This window comes from Pelodiscus sinensis, chromosome 11 (assembly GCF_052426305.1).
Source record: "Pelodiscus sinensis isolate ZL-2025 chromosome 11, ASM5242630v1, whole genome shotgun sequence".
Lineage (NCBI taxonomy): Eukaryota > Metazoa > Chordata > Testudines > Trionychidae > Pelodiscus > Pelodiscus sinensis.
Window position 1 is genome coordinate 25,037,549 of NC_143062.1, and position 14,471 is coordinate 25,052,019.

Sequence of the window (14,471 nt, forward strand, 5' to 3'; positions counted from 1 at the left end):
AAATAAGATCCTATTTGCATGTTGTACTTTCCTGATTGTCTAGTGATTAGTTCCAACTACTCTGCACATTAGTTCCGAATATTTTTTCCTAAAATGCACTGCTTCACTCCACTGGAAAAAAATTATCTGAAATTTTCCCTGGGTGCCTTTTAAAATATTAATTTTGAGGATGGTTGTGGCCTGTACCCTTTTCCATCAATTTAGAAACCCTAAAAGTAGCAAGTAGGGATGTGAACGAATAGTAGAGTAGTCAACTACCTGATAAGCAGGAACTTATTGGGTAGCAATATCGACTACTTAAGCACCCCCCACCCCCGCCGCTCTGCACTCTTAAAGGGACAGAGAGAAGCCAGTGCACAAAGACACTGACTCAGTCTCTGGTCCCCCACTGGGTCTCAGGACAACCCTCCCCTGCACTGCCACTCTGCATTTTTTAAGAGACAGAGCAGCGGCAGCCAATCCCGTGGATTTCTCTAAGCACAAGCTTCTGCTGAGAGACAAGTGGGACCGGCTGCCGCTGCTCTGTCACTTTCAGAATGCAGAGTGGCAGCGCAGGGGAGGTTTGTCCTGAGATCTGGCAGGGGAACAGAGACTGAGTCAACATCTTTGCACGCCGGCTCTTCTCTGTCCCTTTAAGAGTGCAGAGTGGCAGCTGGGAGTTGTGCTGAGTAGGGATGTAATAGTGTAGACGATTAACCAATTAATCAATAAGCAAAAGCTTTTAGGTTAATGCTACAGACTAAACGCATTTCCCTCCCGCTTGCCAGTACATTTTTATCAGGCTGGCCAGCAGCCCAGCTCAGTTCTGGCTCACGTCGGGTCCGGGACCTATCCCTGCTGTGGCTTTGCATTTAAAGTGTATTAGGAGCCAGGTGGGCAGGCAGTCCACCTCAGTTCCTGCTCGTGCTGGGTCCAGGAGCTCAGACCCCACCTAGACAGCGGCTGCTGCCTCCCTGCATTACTGCCTCTGATACAGTGGCTGCTGGCCTTGCCCTCAAGGACTCTAGAATCATAGAATCATAGGACTGGAAGGGACCTCGAGAGGTCATCGAGTCCAGCCCCCCACCCTCAAGGCAGGACCAAGCTCCGTCTACACCATCCCTGACAGATGTCTATCTAACCTGTTCTTAAATATCTCCAGAGAGGGAGATTCCACCACCTCCCTTGGCAATTTATTCCAATATTTGACCACCCTGACAGTTAGGAATTTTTTCTATCAATTGATAAGAATTCATGAGGTTACTCGACTACTCAATTAACCGATATTTAACATCCCTAGTGCTGAGACTCAGCGTGAGTCAGAAGTGAGCGCTTTAAGTGCCCTTCCTTAACAGCTACTCAATGGAAACTCCATTGACTACTAGACTAGCAAATTAATCGCTACTTAACATCCTTAGTAGCAAGTACCATATTTGAGCGATTGTACAAGCAGTTTACCCATAGTGAGCTGGCCTTCTCTAGTGCCTATTTTCATCTAAGCTACCTCTGCCCTAGGTGACTCATCCTGAGTATGCCCAGGTTGGCTACAGCAAAAGGATAGGTTGGATCCACCAGCTGCTCTGTGTTTGAAACTAGGAGAGTTGTTCATGGACTGGGGACCTGATGTAAAAAACATACTCACATAGTAAGTACTGTTGGTTTGGAGAGGAAACAAAACTATTCACACACAAGATATATAGCCCCTGAAAATCTGTTTAAAAAAAATCAAGTCCTTCTGAAGTGTCTCAAATTGGGCACCTGGAAACTGATCCAACAAGAATCACTAGTCACTTTTGAAAATCTTGACCATACTGCTTTGTATGGTTCTATGACTCATGTAGCAGGGCAATTTCATGAAAGAATACTATTTTTATTACAACATTCCCAACACTAGAGTGTAGCAGATTCACTGTGTTTTCTTGTCAAGATCTCATAGAGAACTGAGAAGATTTTAAATTAGAGTAGGTCATTGGAGTGTTGAAATGATGTTAAAATATTTCAACAGGTCTAATACAAGCACATAAGAAAGCACATTTTAGGATTAATGTTATAATTTAAAAATGTTAATCACTGACTTGTCCCTGTCCCAGCGAGCTCCATCTAAAAATAATCCATAGATATAAACACCATCTTCTGGTGCAGTATCCGATGTATCCTTAGGAATAACCTAAAAGGAAACAAGTGGTGTTACATGATAATACGATAATAATAATAGTACTACTATTTGACATGGTTGCAAATCTACAACTCAATTGTCAATCAAGGTCTTGATCCTGCAATGAGATCTCTGCAAATGAACTTGTTTGATCAGGCACAAGGTCCAGCTGGTATCTCCCATGGAAGTATCAGGACCCATATTAGTAAAATATATTTTTATCACTTATGCATACCTGAAATTCGTATCCCAGAAGGTCAATGGGAATGGTGTACTTCCTGGCATAGTTCTGCATGGCTCCAGTTAAAAAAGCTTGAGTAAAATAGAATCCTGATAGCCAAAAAACACTGGGCTTTCCTAATTCATACCAGTCCTGGGAGGAGAAAGAGAGAGACTGACTTTCAACCATCTTTGCTACCAGCATAGGCCTAGGTAGTATTAGAAGTTTTCCACACAAAAATTAAATATTCTTCACAACCTTGTTTAGAAAGTCTACATATAAAGAATCAATTTTTATCAGCCCATGTCCAAATCATCCTTTAATTTTAAATCAACTGAATTATTAGTAACACAATCCATCTTGCTGTACCTGCAAGAATTTCAGTCTCGCTAGAAAATCTAGGATATAGCTTCCCAATGGTTTAAGACTTGGATATGAACGGTTAGCCCAGTTCTCAGCAACTTTTCCAACAAGCAGACTGCTGCTCAGGGCTTCCAGCTCAGAATCCATAACGACCAGTCCTTTAATGGCCTTTTTCAGATTTATTAAGGTAATACGTATAGTTCGAATTAAACTAGAATTAAAGAAAACAACAAGACCTGTCACTAAAATAAAACAGGTATGACATAATATGTGAGAGGTAAAGTCATCATCTTAAGAAATATTATTACATTATTGCGACAGCTATGAAATAAGTGTAACCAGTTTTTCCTCATTTACAACTAGCCTTATTAGCAAAATTATAGTTTGTGCCCACACTGATTTAATAGACATTTTCTTTTGGTTTTCAAAATTTAAACTGAGGTACCATGTCCAATGGCTAGAGTATGTGACAGTCAAGGGACTTGAGTTCTATCTGAAATACGCCCACAGCCTTGCTCTGTGGCATGTGACAAATCTATTAATTTCTGTCTCATTTTCTCCTGGCTTCAAAGGTTCCTGGGAGATTTAACTCATTATTAAGAACAGGATTCTGTCATGAATGTCATAGATTCTGTGACTTTAATGGACCTCTATGATTTCTTTTGCTTCAGATCACCACAGTGGTAGGGCTGGAATAGCTGTCAGTCCCCACTCAGGAGCAAGCAGCAGTTGGTGGTCAGCGTCCAGGGCCAGAGCAGAAGTTCAGGACTTGAGCAGTAGCTAATCAGCCCCCACCGCAGAAGCAGCAGCTGGAGTAGCCGCCAGGGCTGGGTCAGTCCCCAGGACCAGTGCTGCAGCCACCGCTGCAGGAGCAGTCACTGGGGGCAATAGTCCCCAGTGGGGCTCCCACAGTTACTCCTCTCACAAGACATTTTTAGTAAAAATCACAGATGGGTTGCAAGACTCCATGAATTTCTGTTTATTGCCTGGGACCTGTCCATGATTTTACTCAACATATCTGTGACAAACTTACTCATTATGAACTGCAAAGTGCCTGAGATGTCTATATGGAAAGCGATATAGAAGTTCAGCTAGTTAAAAATAGTTGAATGCAAACCAGAATCTAGATCCAAGCAGTGCTGGATCCAAAGCCTGATTTTGCAGCTTGCTTCCATCAATTTAGTGAGCTACAGTAAAAATCCTGATCAAGAATTCCCCAGTCTTTGGGAAAATTCATGGGAAGATCCAATGCTCCAATGCAAAGTCCACCTTCTGGTTTAAAAAATATGAGAAAATTACGCAATGAAAATTATTGGGAAATAATGGTCCAATGGCAGCTGTATAAATTAATCCTTTCTGTTTAGGATATATTTCTGCTAAAATAGTTGAAGACTTAATAGGGCATTGTGTTTTATGCATTACTTTGGATTTCATAGGCTCTTGCCTACACTGTCCTGGAAAGAAGTTAAAAAAGGAACTAAAATCACAGAATCACAGAATCATAGAAATGTAGGACTGGAAGGGAACTTAGTAGGTTACCTAGTCAAGTCCCTTGTATGTAAGGCAGAACTAAGTAATAACTAGACCATTCTTTACAGGTGTTTGTCTAACCTGTTCTTAAAAACCTCCAGTGATGGAGATTCTAAAACCTTCTTAGGCAATGTGTTCCAGTGCTTAGTTGGAACAATGTACATACAATATGGGTATGGAGTAGATTGGATAGATAGGTTCAGGTAACAAGTGTGGGGAGGAGGAGAGTAATAGAAATAAGAGTAACTTGGAGACAAACAAAGTAAGGGGAAAGATCAAGGAGAAAATATGTGAGGCAGGAAGAAATAAGAAGCAGACAGGGACATAAAACAAGAGAAAAAAATAGGAATTGGGTGAAATGGGATGGAGACTGAGGACCCACAGGAAAGAAGAGAAAGGAAGGTTATAGATGACAGCAGAGAGTGGAGGTGAGGGTATAGGAAGAAAGGGGTAACCAGGGAGGAAAGAAGGAAAAGATTGGGGCACAGATTTAAGCAGGTGAGAAAACAATAAAAAGGAGAAAAATAGGAAGAAAAGAGGTAGAAAGGAAATGTTACAAGCATAGGAACAATGAGACCAAAAAGACGACAATGGATGGAATAAAGAAATGGAAGTGAAAAATAAAGCAACACAAGACCTTCCCCATTACATACCTTATCTTCCAATTCATTTGCCATTTAGATATTTTCCCTTAAATACAATCTATATTCTGCCTTGCCAAATAAAGGAAAAGTGCTGGGAATGCAGATGCTACTGAAGTGAATCCCCCCCCCCCCCCGCAAAAAACCAGAACAAAAAAAACAAAACAAAAAAGTCTTCAAAATAACAGAGTCCACACTGGATGTCTGGCAGAAAAGAGATCTGCTGTGAATGGATTGATTGAAAGTACATTTGAATTAAATTAATTCCCTTACTTGTTAAACCTCTCCATTTCTTGCACCAACACAGTGTTCATACTTTCCTCATATCTCACAGGATACTTAATTAGGGACGCTTCAATGTCGAAATCATTTGGAAGCTGCAATTGTCAATATATTTGGATAAATTTTGATAAGTGCACATTTTAATTTATACTTGTTTCTAAGCAATATTAAAAGCAAAGAGGCCCAAAGCAACTACATAAGTGCCACAGTGAATCACTTATATTTACTAAAACACCCTCCTGAATATTGATTGGTCAATACAAATATCTTGAAAATCATCGAAAATGTAAAAATAAATGTAAATGTTTTAACAATTGCAAAGTTTCTTGCAATATTGAACTGATTTTCCCCCAGGTTATTTGCTCTGATATCAATCACTCCTTTCTACTCTTAGCTGCTCATTGACACTTCCTTCACTTTAGACAGGATTGTGGATAAGCACTTCACTTCCACTTTGTGTTGGACAGCTTAATTCTCCAAGTTTTTTCCAGAGCAAAATGAAACTTAGAAATCAGAGCTTTAGCACATAGGGTAGGGAAAAGAAAACCATACTACAAAGCCAGTGTTTTATTTTTAAAAATCACTATTCTATTCAGATTATTATGCCATGCTCATCACTGCGATATTTGCATACTTCTTAGCAAACAGGATTTAGATTAACTGGACACGGTTAAGTTTGTTTCCACTCCTGTCCCTTGATCATGACGTCTGTGAGAGTTTTTGTTTATTTTCTGAGTAAATTAATGTATATTTCTCTTAACAAAGAAATGATGTTATATTTGAATGGAACTTGGTAAGATTTGGTGTAGTTCTAATGGAAAGTGGGGAACATGACACATCACAGGGCAAGCCCCCAAAAGAGCTGCAAGTTGCTCAGTTACTCTGAGTGCTGCTGAGAAAGTATGTAATTGCAACTGCATTGTTGAAATCCCAGAAGGAGGAAAAGAAGGTACTTCTTTGGTCACTGGTCCCTTTGAGGCCCAATCACCTGTTCAATAGCCTATTACCATTGTGCAAATAAAAATCTCAAGAAAGAACGTTAAACTGGCCAGATAATGGTGGGAGTATTTGTTATTCTAATAAATTATTACACTATTTGTCTTTCTACATTACCTTACTGAGAATATCATCAGCAATTTCATACAGAGTGCTGTCACCACCTCCTGAGGAGCCTCCCTGTGTGCCTCCTCCTTGTGTTACTATCAGAGATTCAAAGAGGAGTTTTGTTTGCTGGAGATCCTTTGAAATATCCACATTTTCATGCAACCCAAACACCTCTGGCTGTTGACTAAATGGAAGATTCTATGGAAAAACAGATTAAGCAAGCAATATGGTATCATTAGATACACTAGTTAATTAAGGTCCTGATCTTAAGCTTATTGATGAAAATACTTCATTAATTTCAGAGGATACTGAATTAGGCCTAGAACCATGACCTCACAAATACTGAATACCTTGACAGTGGCTTTCTAGTCTTTATATAAAGCCCTATTATCTACCTATTGCTCTTCTCATCAAGTTGTACACACTTTGTGCAACAAAGGCTAAGAAGTTTCAAATACCAAAGTATCTTATATTACAACATACCAGCAAGAACGGCAAGGAAAGAAAGAAGATGGGCATGCAATGAAAAATAAAGCACACACAAAAACACTTTTTAAATGTTGAAAGGCCCAAATCCAGGCAGGTTATCTGCTTAGTGTATCACATTTGTAACTTTTCAAGACTTTGCCACCACGTTTAAAATTTTTGATGATCTGTGAAACATACCAAGAAAAAATTACAGCCTCATGCACAATCAATAGGATCTAGGTAAACTGTTTCCCTTTCTTATTACCCAGTTATCCATCTTCTGCACAATTCATAATTCCAGAAATGTGTTGGTAGAAAAACACCTCTTGGCCTCAACATTAGAGAGTAAGACTTGAAAAACTATTCCAAGGAGTAGATGCTCTAAGAAATTACCACCTCTTATTTCACCCAGACCACTTTGTGGTATGATCCTGTCAGATTTCACAATCTAAGGAGAGTCTGGCTAGGTCAGTGCTTAAAAAGAAGAGGTCTCAGAAAACATTTAGTGCAGAAAGGAGTACCATTTGTGATTCAGTATTATAGGATTCTTCTCCCTGGGACAGTACTGAAGCAACACATGGACTTAGAGCTTACTAAATATCTTAAGTCACTTTTTGCAAAAGCAGGAGTACTATCCCTAATGTTCTGCCAAAGTGCAACTAAAAGTAGTTATATTTTATCTGTCTAAATTCCCTTGAGGTTTCAATTCCTATTCAAAATTAACAGTGGACTGTTCTACAGCCTCTGTGCTCTACCCCAGAAGTGGCTGTATTTCAGTAATGTGAGATATTGAGAGAATTAATTATTATTTTGTAAAGCAATTTAAGGTCCTTGAGGCAAAGGCACTATACGAGGGCTAAATATTGTTGTTATAGCTATGTCAGCATTTTACTATTAGAAAAGGAATGTTACATTCACAGAGAAGTAATTTTTTAACATTAATGAAATATCAAATTAAAAATGACACCTATCTGAAAGAATTTTCTTTTTGAAATATTCACTAACGCAGTTAGACAAAATATTATGTGAGCTTCCATGGTACAAAGAACCCAAGTTACCTTAATAAATTCAATGTAGTCCTCATAGGTGCCTTTTGGTGGTGCATAGTAGTTGCCACTGGGTGAAAAGGTGTAGCGTGGGTTTTTAATTACATCTGGATTATAAAAATCATCCAGCATAGTTAGTAGTAAACGTCTGTCCCAATCATCTGTCACTCGTCCTCCATAGTTACATTCTCCCGTAAGATAAGATATAGCTTCAAATGGAACTTGGTCATATTCATTTATGAATAGCTGAAATGAAGAATATAGTAAATCTAAGACACTTTACCAGCCTGAAGCCATAAAAGCCTATAGTTAGAGAAACAGTATTATCTGATTTTTATTATTAAACTAGCCAATTAGCCCATCATAAGACGGGATTTTCAGGTCTCTCCTCCACGTCCGTCTTCTCTCCTGAGCTTCCGGTCTCTCACTCCGTGTCTCTCTTCTCTCTCTCTCTCCTCCTCCTACTGCCTCTCTCCCTCCCCCCCCCCCTTAGCTCTCCTCCACCTCCTGCCTCTCTCTCTGTCTCTCTCTTTCTCTTCTCCTCCCCCTCCTGCCTCTCACTCAGGGGACTGCGGAGCCCAAACGGTCGCTTGCGCCACTTGCAGCGGCGGATATAGGGCAGGGCGAGTGGGGCAGCTGCCCCGGGCCCCGCGCTTCAATAGGCCCCGCACCAGCGGGGTCACTTTCTATCTTTCGCCACTAGAGGGCGCCGCTGCCCCAAGCCTCACAGGGAAGCCACGCGATCCTGGGAGTGGGTGGGACCTGGGCAGAGAAATGTCCAAGCGTGTGGGCAGTGCTCTCAGGGCCCTGTCCCACAGAGCATTCCCCCAACATCTGCAGTTCTGTCTCTAGAGCAGCCCGGCCAGCCCACAGGCACTCTGGGGGAGTCTCTGCTGGCGGGTGGGTACCATGATGCGCCTTTCCCCAGCTCCGCAGACCCAGACACGAGACCAACTCCTTGAAAGAGTAAAAAAGAATAAAGCGGCAGCTTCTGCAGCCTGGCCCCTGGGGCGACTCTCCTGAGAGGCGCAGGAGCCTGCAACATGGCGCTGTGCCTAGCCCCGCCCCACCCCACATCTCCTGCCCCCCAGCTGCCGCCCGATCCTGCAGCCAGAGTCCTCTGCCCCAGCATGGGAAAGGGTGGTCTCGGTGTGCGGGAGCCCCGTGAGCCCCACAATAGCTGGTCTGTGCCTGGGCGGGGGCTGGGCATCGGGGGCTGTTCCCTTCCTGCTGCCGGCACCCAATCGTAGAGCAGCTGGAGCAGCTGGGCACCGGGGGCCCACACAGACGCCTTGGTGCAGACACAGGGCGACTGAGCCAGGCAGTTGCCCCCAGCCAGAAGGGAGCCAGCCCACAAGCTGAGCAGCATCAGGCTGGCAAAGTGCTCTGCTCGGGCCACTCCTGGGGATGGGGGGGATGACAGTGGCAGGCGTGTTTGCTGTGTCCAAGCTCCCTTTCTTGGCAGGGGCCAGTCGGGGCAGCCTCTATGGCCCCTCCTCTGACCCTGCATGGAGCCTGAGCTGCCGTCTCCTTTTCCTCCAGCTGCTCTGTAGGCTCCTGAGAGGCTGCTGGCTCCGACACAGCAGCCAGCCTCTTCTAAACTGGGTTAGGATTTCCCTGCTCCCCGGGGCACCTCGCTGCTCCAATGCCTGGGGCTGGAGAAGGGGCTGATGCTGGGGAGAAGCCCTTTTCCCACCGGCTGTTAGAGACCCAGCTGCCAAAAGAGCTAGACAGCTATAACAGACTTAAATACGAATGACAATGTTTAATTATTAATGCAGAATGTTGTTTACGAATGAATTACAATATAATTAAAATAAAAAATTATCCAACTAAATTAAGTTTCTATCAAATTTATCCAATTCACATGTAATATGAAAATAGCCTTCAATGTGCGCATTTGATGCCTTTTTCTATTTTTTCTCCAAAGGGGGGCCCGCAAAATAGGCTGCCCTGGGCCCCGCAAAACTCTCATCTGCCCCTGGCCACTTGCTCCCCGGCAGCAGCCCGGCTGAGTGGCGCAGAACTCAGCCAAGTGCCATGGCAGGAGGCAAAAGACGTGACTCAGGCAACAGCACAGCCCAGAGCGAACAGCCAGCATTTCAGCATTACAGAGTCACAGACATTGGGCTACTATATATATGATAGGAAAGGAGCGGAGATGGGACCACAAACTTCCACTGGAGAGGCCCACAGCACAACACAGTGGGGAGAGAAGAGTATGTAGTAAATGTTCTCTCCAGGTGCAGCAACAAGTTCAAACTTGGAAGTCGTTACTAAGCTAAACTCACATTTGAAGTTAATGGGAGTTTTACCTGAGTAACAACTGTGCAGACACCTAAAGATCAATTCCAGGATTAACAAATCATCTAATCATTCTTACAGTATTTAAAATTGTGTGTCTTCAGCAGCCTGATTTTTCTAGCAAAGGCATGTTTCTCTCTTTCACCAAGTTTCCTGGGATGTTTCAGAGTATCTTGCTTTTACCCTTCAGAATGTTTGTTTCTTTCATTGATTCCACATTAGTTTTTTCCAGCAGTTCAAACTCAACAACAGAGTTTTCATGACTAGATTAGTCAATTGGTAAAATATTCTCAGGAGAGCTAGTCAGACAGAATAGCTCTAACCGTTTGCTGTATATAAAAATTGCCTTTGACTTAGAGCAGTGAGCAGCACTGGTTTGATATTATATACTGGATAAACTTAAAAAACAACAAATAATCTGGTAGTACTTTAAAGACTAACAAAACATGTAGATGGTATCATGAGCTTTCGTGGGCACAGTGCACTTCTTCAGATGCCCACGAAAGCTCATGATACCATCTACATGTTTTGTTGGTCTTTAAAGTACTACCAGACTATTTGTTGTTTTTTAAGTTTATCCTGTACAGACTAACTCGACTACCCTCTGAATCTACTGGATAATGAGCACTCCTTTGAAATATGGTTTTAACTCTGCTACACTGAGTTCCAAATAGCTTTGATTTCATTTTTTAGAAAATTTCTCTTGAGCTAATGAATAATTTAACATTTTTATAAACATAATATGATTTGTGTTATTTATATCTGAAAAGTCACAAATCTTAACTAAAGCTGTGAAAACCTATTTAGGATTCTATGTTTGAGCATTTAACACAGCCACGTCTGTACTGCATAAGCAACAGTAAATAAAGACATTACCTGTAACTGTCTGATACTGATTCGCAAGTCTGATTCATTAAATCCATATGGAATATTCCAACCAAGAGGGCCAAACTTCTTTCTCTCCTGAACAAGAGCATGAAAAAAGCAAACTCCAAAGAGTAGTTTTTCCCATGTCTTTAAGAAAAGAAAAAAATTAACTGGCATGGCTATATATAATTTTTAAATTATGCAGATGGCTGAAACAACAAAAGCAATTTGAAAAACATTTCATTAACATTTTAAATTATCTATTTTGGTTAGAAATATTAGACTATCATTAGCATGAAGGTTTTTTAAAATATTAGGCTACTAACTTACAATATGTAGTTGACAGTTAACATTTTAAAGCCTATTCCTGCTATCCTTGATCACTTGGTTTAATGTTTGCACCTTTAAGGGTGTGTCTAGACTACATGGCTCCGTTGATGGAGCCATGTAAAGTAGTTTACCTGACATAGTCAATGAAGCGGGGATTTAAATAAATCGACAAGACTTCCCTTGTCGACCAATCCGCATCTAGACTGCCACGCTGTGCCAGATCAGCTGATGGCTGCTACGCTGTGCCGACAATCGGCTGATCCGGCACAGCACGGCAGTCTAGATGAGGATCGGTTGACAAAGGAAGCCTTTGCTGACCGCTCCCTTATGCCTTGTGAAATGAGGTTTACCGGAGCCTTTGTTGACCGATCTGCATCTAGACTGCTGTGCTGTGCCAGATCAGCTGATTGTCGGCACAGCACGGTGGCCATTTTTATTTTAATGAAGCAGGGATTATTTAAATCCCCGCTTCATTGACTACGTTGGGTAAACTACTTTACATGGCTCCGTCGATGGAACCATGTAGTGTAGACACACCCTAGTAGTAACATTGAAGCCACAGGACTACTGGGGGATGCATGCACTACGCTGAGTTGGGGGTCTGCAGGACAGGGGTCTTTATTTATTAACTAAGGAAATAAAGGTTACTTACCTATAACGGGAGTTCATCTACACGGATGCTGTATACTCCCACTCTGACTGGTGCAGCTTGAATGGTACAATTCTATGAAGCAGTGTTTGTTGGCATGCTTATACATATTGCTTGCCCCTCTCCTCAATGAATACAGAATGTTCCTGGGTAAAGTTATAAAAGGGGCATAGCACGACAGCTGCCTCTCAGTTCCTTCCCATGCAGCCCCAGGTGTTTTGATAAGTAGGAATCAGAGGCAGAGCTATTGTAGCTGTTTTTCATCTATTAGAATTAGCTCTAATTCTTGCAGGAAGAAGACCTATCAGCTTATAAACATTCATAATATATAACGTAACCTATCTTGAAAGAATTTGTACATTGATCACTCTTCTTTTATTCCATTTTTCATAAGAGATAGACAATCTCCCAATCTGTTTAATATACTTAGTTCTATCTAAGTGGAAAGCTAAAGCCCTTCTAATATCTACAGATATATAAGTAATTAGAGCTGTCTATGGATCTATACCATACATGAAAACCAACAATAAATATGGCTTCCATTTATAACAATATTTTTGTGTGAACTCTTTGCTTGAATTAATCAGTACATTTTGTACTTCTAGAGAACACAACTGTTCAAACAATCCAGAATTTTGTCCACCATGTAATGAGGTGAGAGACTACAGATCCATATAATAATACAGGCAGTCCCCGGGTTACGTACAAGATAGGGACTGTAGGTTTGTTCATAAGTTGAATTTGTACGTAAGTCGGAACTGGCGTCCCCAAATCAGCTGCTGCTGAAACTGACCAGCGGCTGACTACAGGAAGCCTGAGGCAGAGTTTCTTTGTCCCGGGCTTCTTGGAATCAGCCACTGATCGGTTTCAACAGCAGCTGAATCTGGTCCAGTAGTGCCGAGGAGCGGCGCTGCGGGACCAACCCGGCAGTACCCCAGCTGCTCTGCCCCAGGTGTCCCCAAGTCAGCTGCTGCTGAAACTGACCAGCGGCTGACTACAGGATGCCCGAGGCAGAGCAACTCTGCCTCGGGCTTCCTGTAGTCAGCCGCTGGTCAGTTTCAGCCGTGGCTGACTTGGGGACGCCTGGGGCAGAGCAGCTGGGGTGCTGCTGGGTTGGTCCAGTAGCGCCGAGGAGCGGCGCTGCGGGACCAACCAGCAGCGCCCCAGCTGCTCTACCACAGGCGTCTGTGAGAAAAGTCTGGTCTGCTGGGGGGGGGCACACTAGCTGTTTCCCCTCCCAGCAGACCAGGGAGACGCGGGCAGTGGGACTGAGATGCGCCACGGTCCCGCCGCCTGCGTCCTCCGTGCCCCCCCCCCCCAGCAGACCAGGGAGAGACAGAGCAGTTTTTCTCGCCCCGGAGGACGCGGGCGGCAGGACCGTGGCGGGTCTGGCCGGTCCCGCCGCCCGCATCCTCCGGGGCGAGAAAAGCCCCCTTCGTAAGTACGGATCCGAAATAAGTCGGATCTGTGTAACTCAGGGACTGCCTGTATTTGCTTTACATCCAATCCCCTTATTGTTGTAACAAGCCTGGTACTAATGGCAGAGGTTATAACCCTTTGAACAAGTGAATAAAGTTCAGAACACTGCCTGGACCACAATGGTAAAAGTACTCTAGCCACTGTTGTTTTATTTTATCACTCTCTGCATGAGGGGAACTGGGGGAAATGCATACATAAGCCCTGGCACCAATTTATCAGAAATTAATCTGATATCAAATGCTTGTCTCAGCCTGGTCTTGAGCAGCATATCTTCTTGTTGCTTTTGGATGCAAAGACATCTGTTACAAGAGTTCCCCATAAGCTGAAGAGCTGTGCTACCATTTCTTCTTGCAGAAACCACTTGTATATCTGAGATGTCAACCTGGTGAGCAATGAGAAGTCCTGTGGCACCTTATAGACTAACTAATATATCGGAGCATAAGCTTTCGTGGGCAAAGGCCCACTTCGCTGTTCAGAGTTACCAACATTTCACAGCTATGAATAACCTCCTTTCCTGACGGGTTCATAACACTGAGGTTCTACTTTATGGAGCTTCAAACCAGTCCTAATGTGAAAGAGAAGGGGTTATATATTGGGCTATTAATTTTCTAATCCTACAAAACCAAACATCTCTGCTCTACTCCTTCCCTGGGTTCCTGTCCTCCCCTTCTCTGAGGCCCTGCTCCCACTCACTCTATCTCCTCTCCCCCCATTGCTTGCATTCTGCAGTCCTCACTCACTTTCACTGGTCTAGGACAGAAGGGCTGGGTTGCAGGAGAGGGGTGAGGGCTCTGGCTGGGAGTGCAGGCCTCTGAGGTGGAGAAAGGGATGAACAGTTTGGATTGTATGAGGGGGCTCTAGGCTTGGACAGGGAGTAGAGGTGCAGAGTGGGTGACGGCTCTTGATAGGGGTGTAGGCTATCGTATGGGCCAGAATGCAGAAACAGGGGGTTTAGGACTGGGGCAGAGGGCTGGGAGACTCTAGGCTAGGGCAAGGGGTTTGGGCATGGAAGGGGGTTCAGAGTCCTGGAAGTGCCTACCATGGCTTCCAAGAA

At 43.2% G+C, this 14,471-nt stretch overlaps 1 protein-coding gene across 1 annotated transcript in view; it reads right to left on the reverse strand.

The window, feature by feature from the left end:
* Positions 1-14,471, reverse strand: part of DNAH12 (dynein axonemal heavy chain 12) — a 235,155-nt gene that overhangs the window by 3,772 nt on the left and 216,912 nt on the right. Inside the window, exons 67-73 of the mRNA XM_089781364.1 lie at positions 10,969-11,106; positions 7,801-8,034; positions 6,284-6,472; positions 5,162-5,265; positions 2,724-2,928; positions 2,370-2,507; positions 2,055-2,146 (exon numbers count right to left, since the gene is read on the reverse strand). Coding sequence (XP_089637490.1) covers positions 2,055-2,146; positions 2,370-2,507; positions 2,724-2,928; positions 5,162-5,265; positions 6,284-6,472; positions 7,801-8,034; positions 10,969-11,106 — 1,100 coding nt within the window. The remainder of the gene's footprint in view (positions 1-2,054; positions 2,147-2,369; positions 2,508-2,723; positions 2,929-5,161; positions 5,266-6,283; positions 6,473-7,800; positions 8,035-10,968; positions 11,107-14,471) is intronic.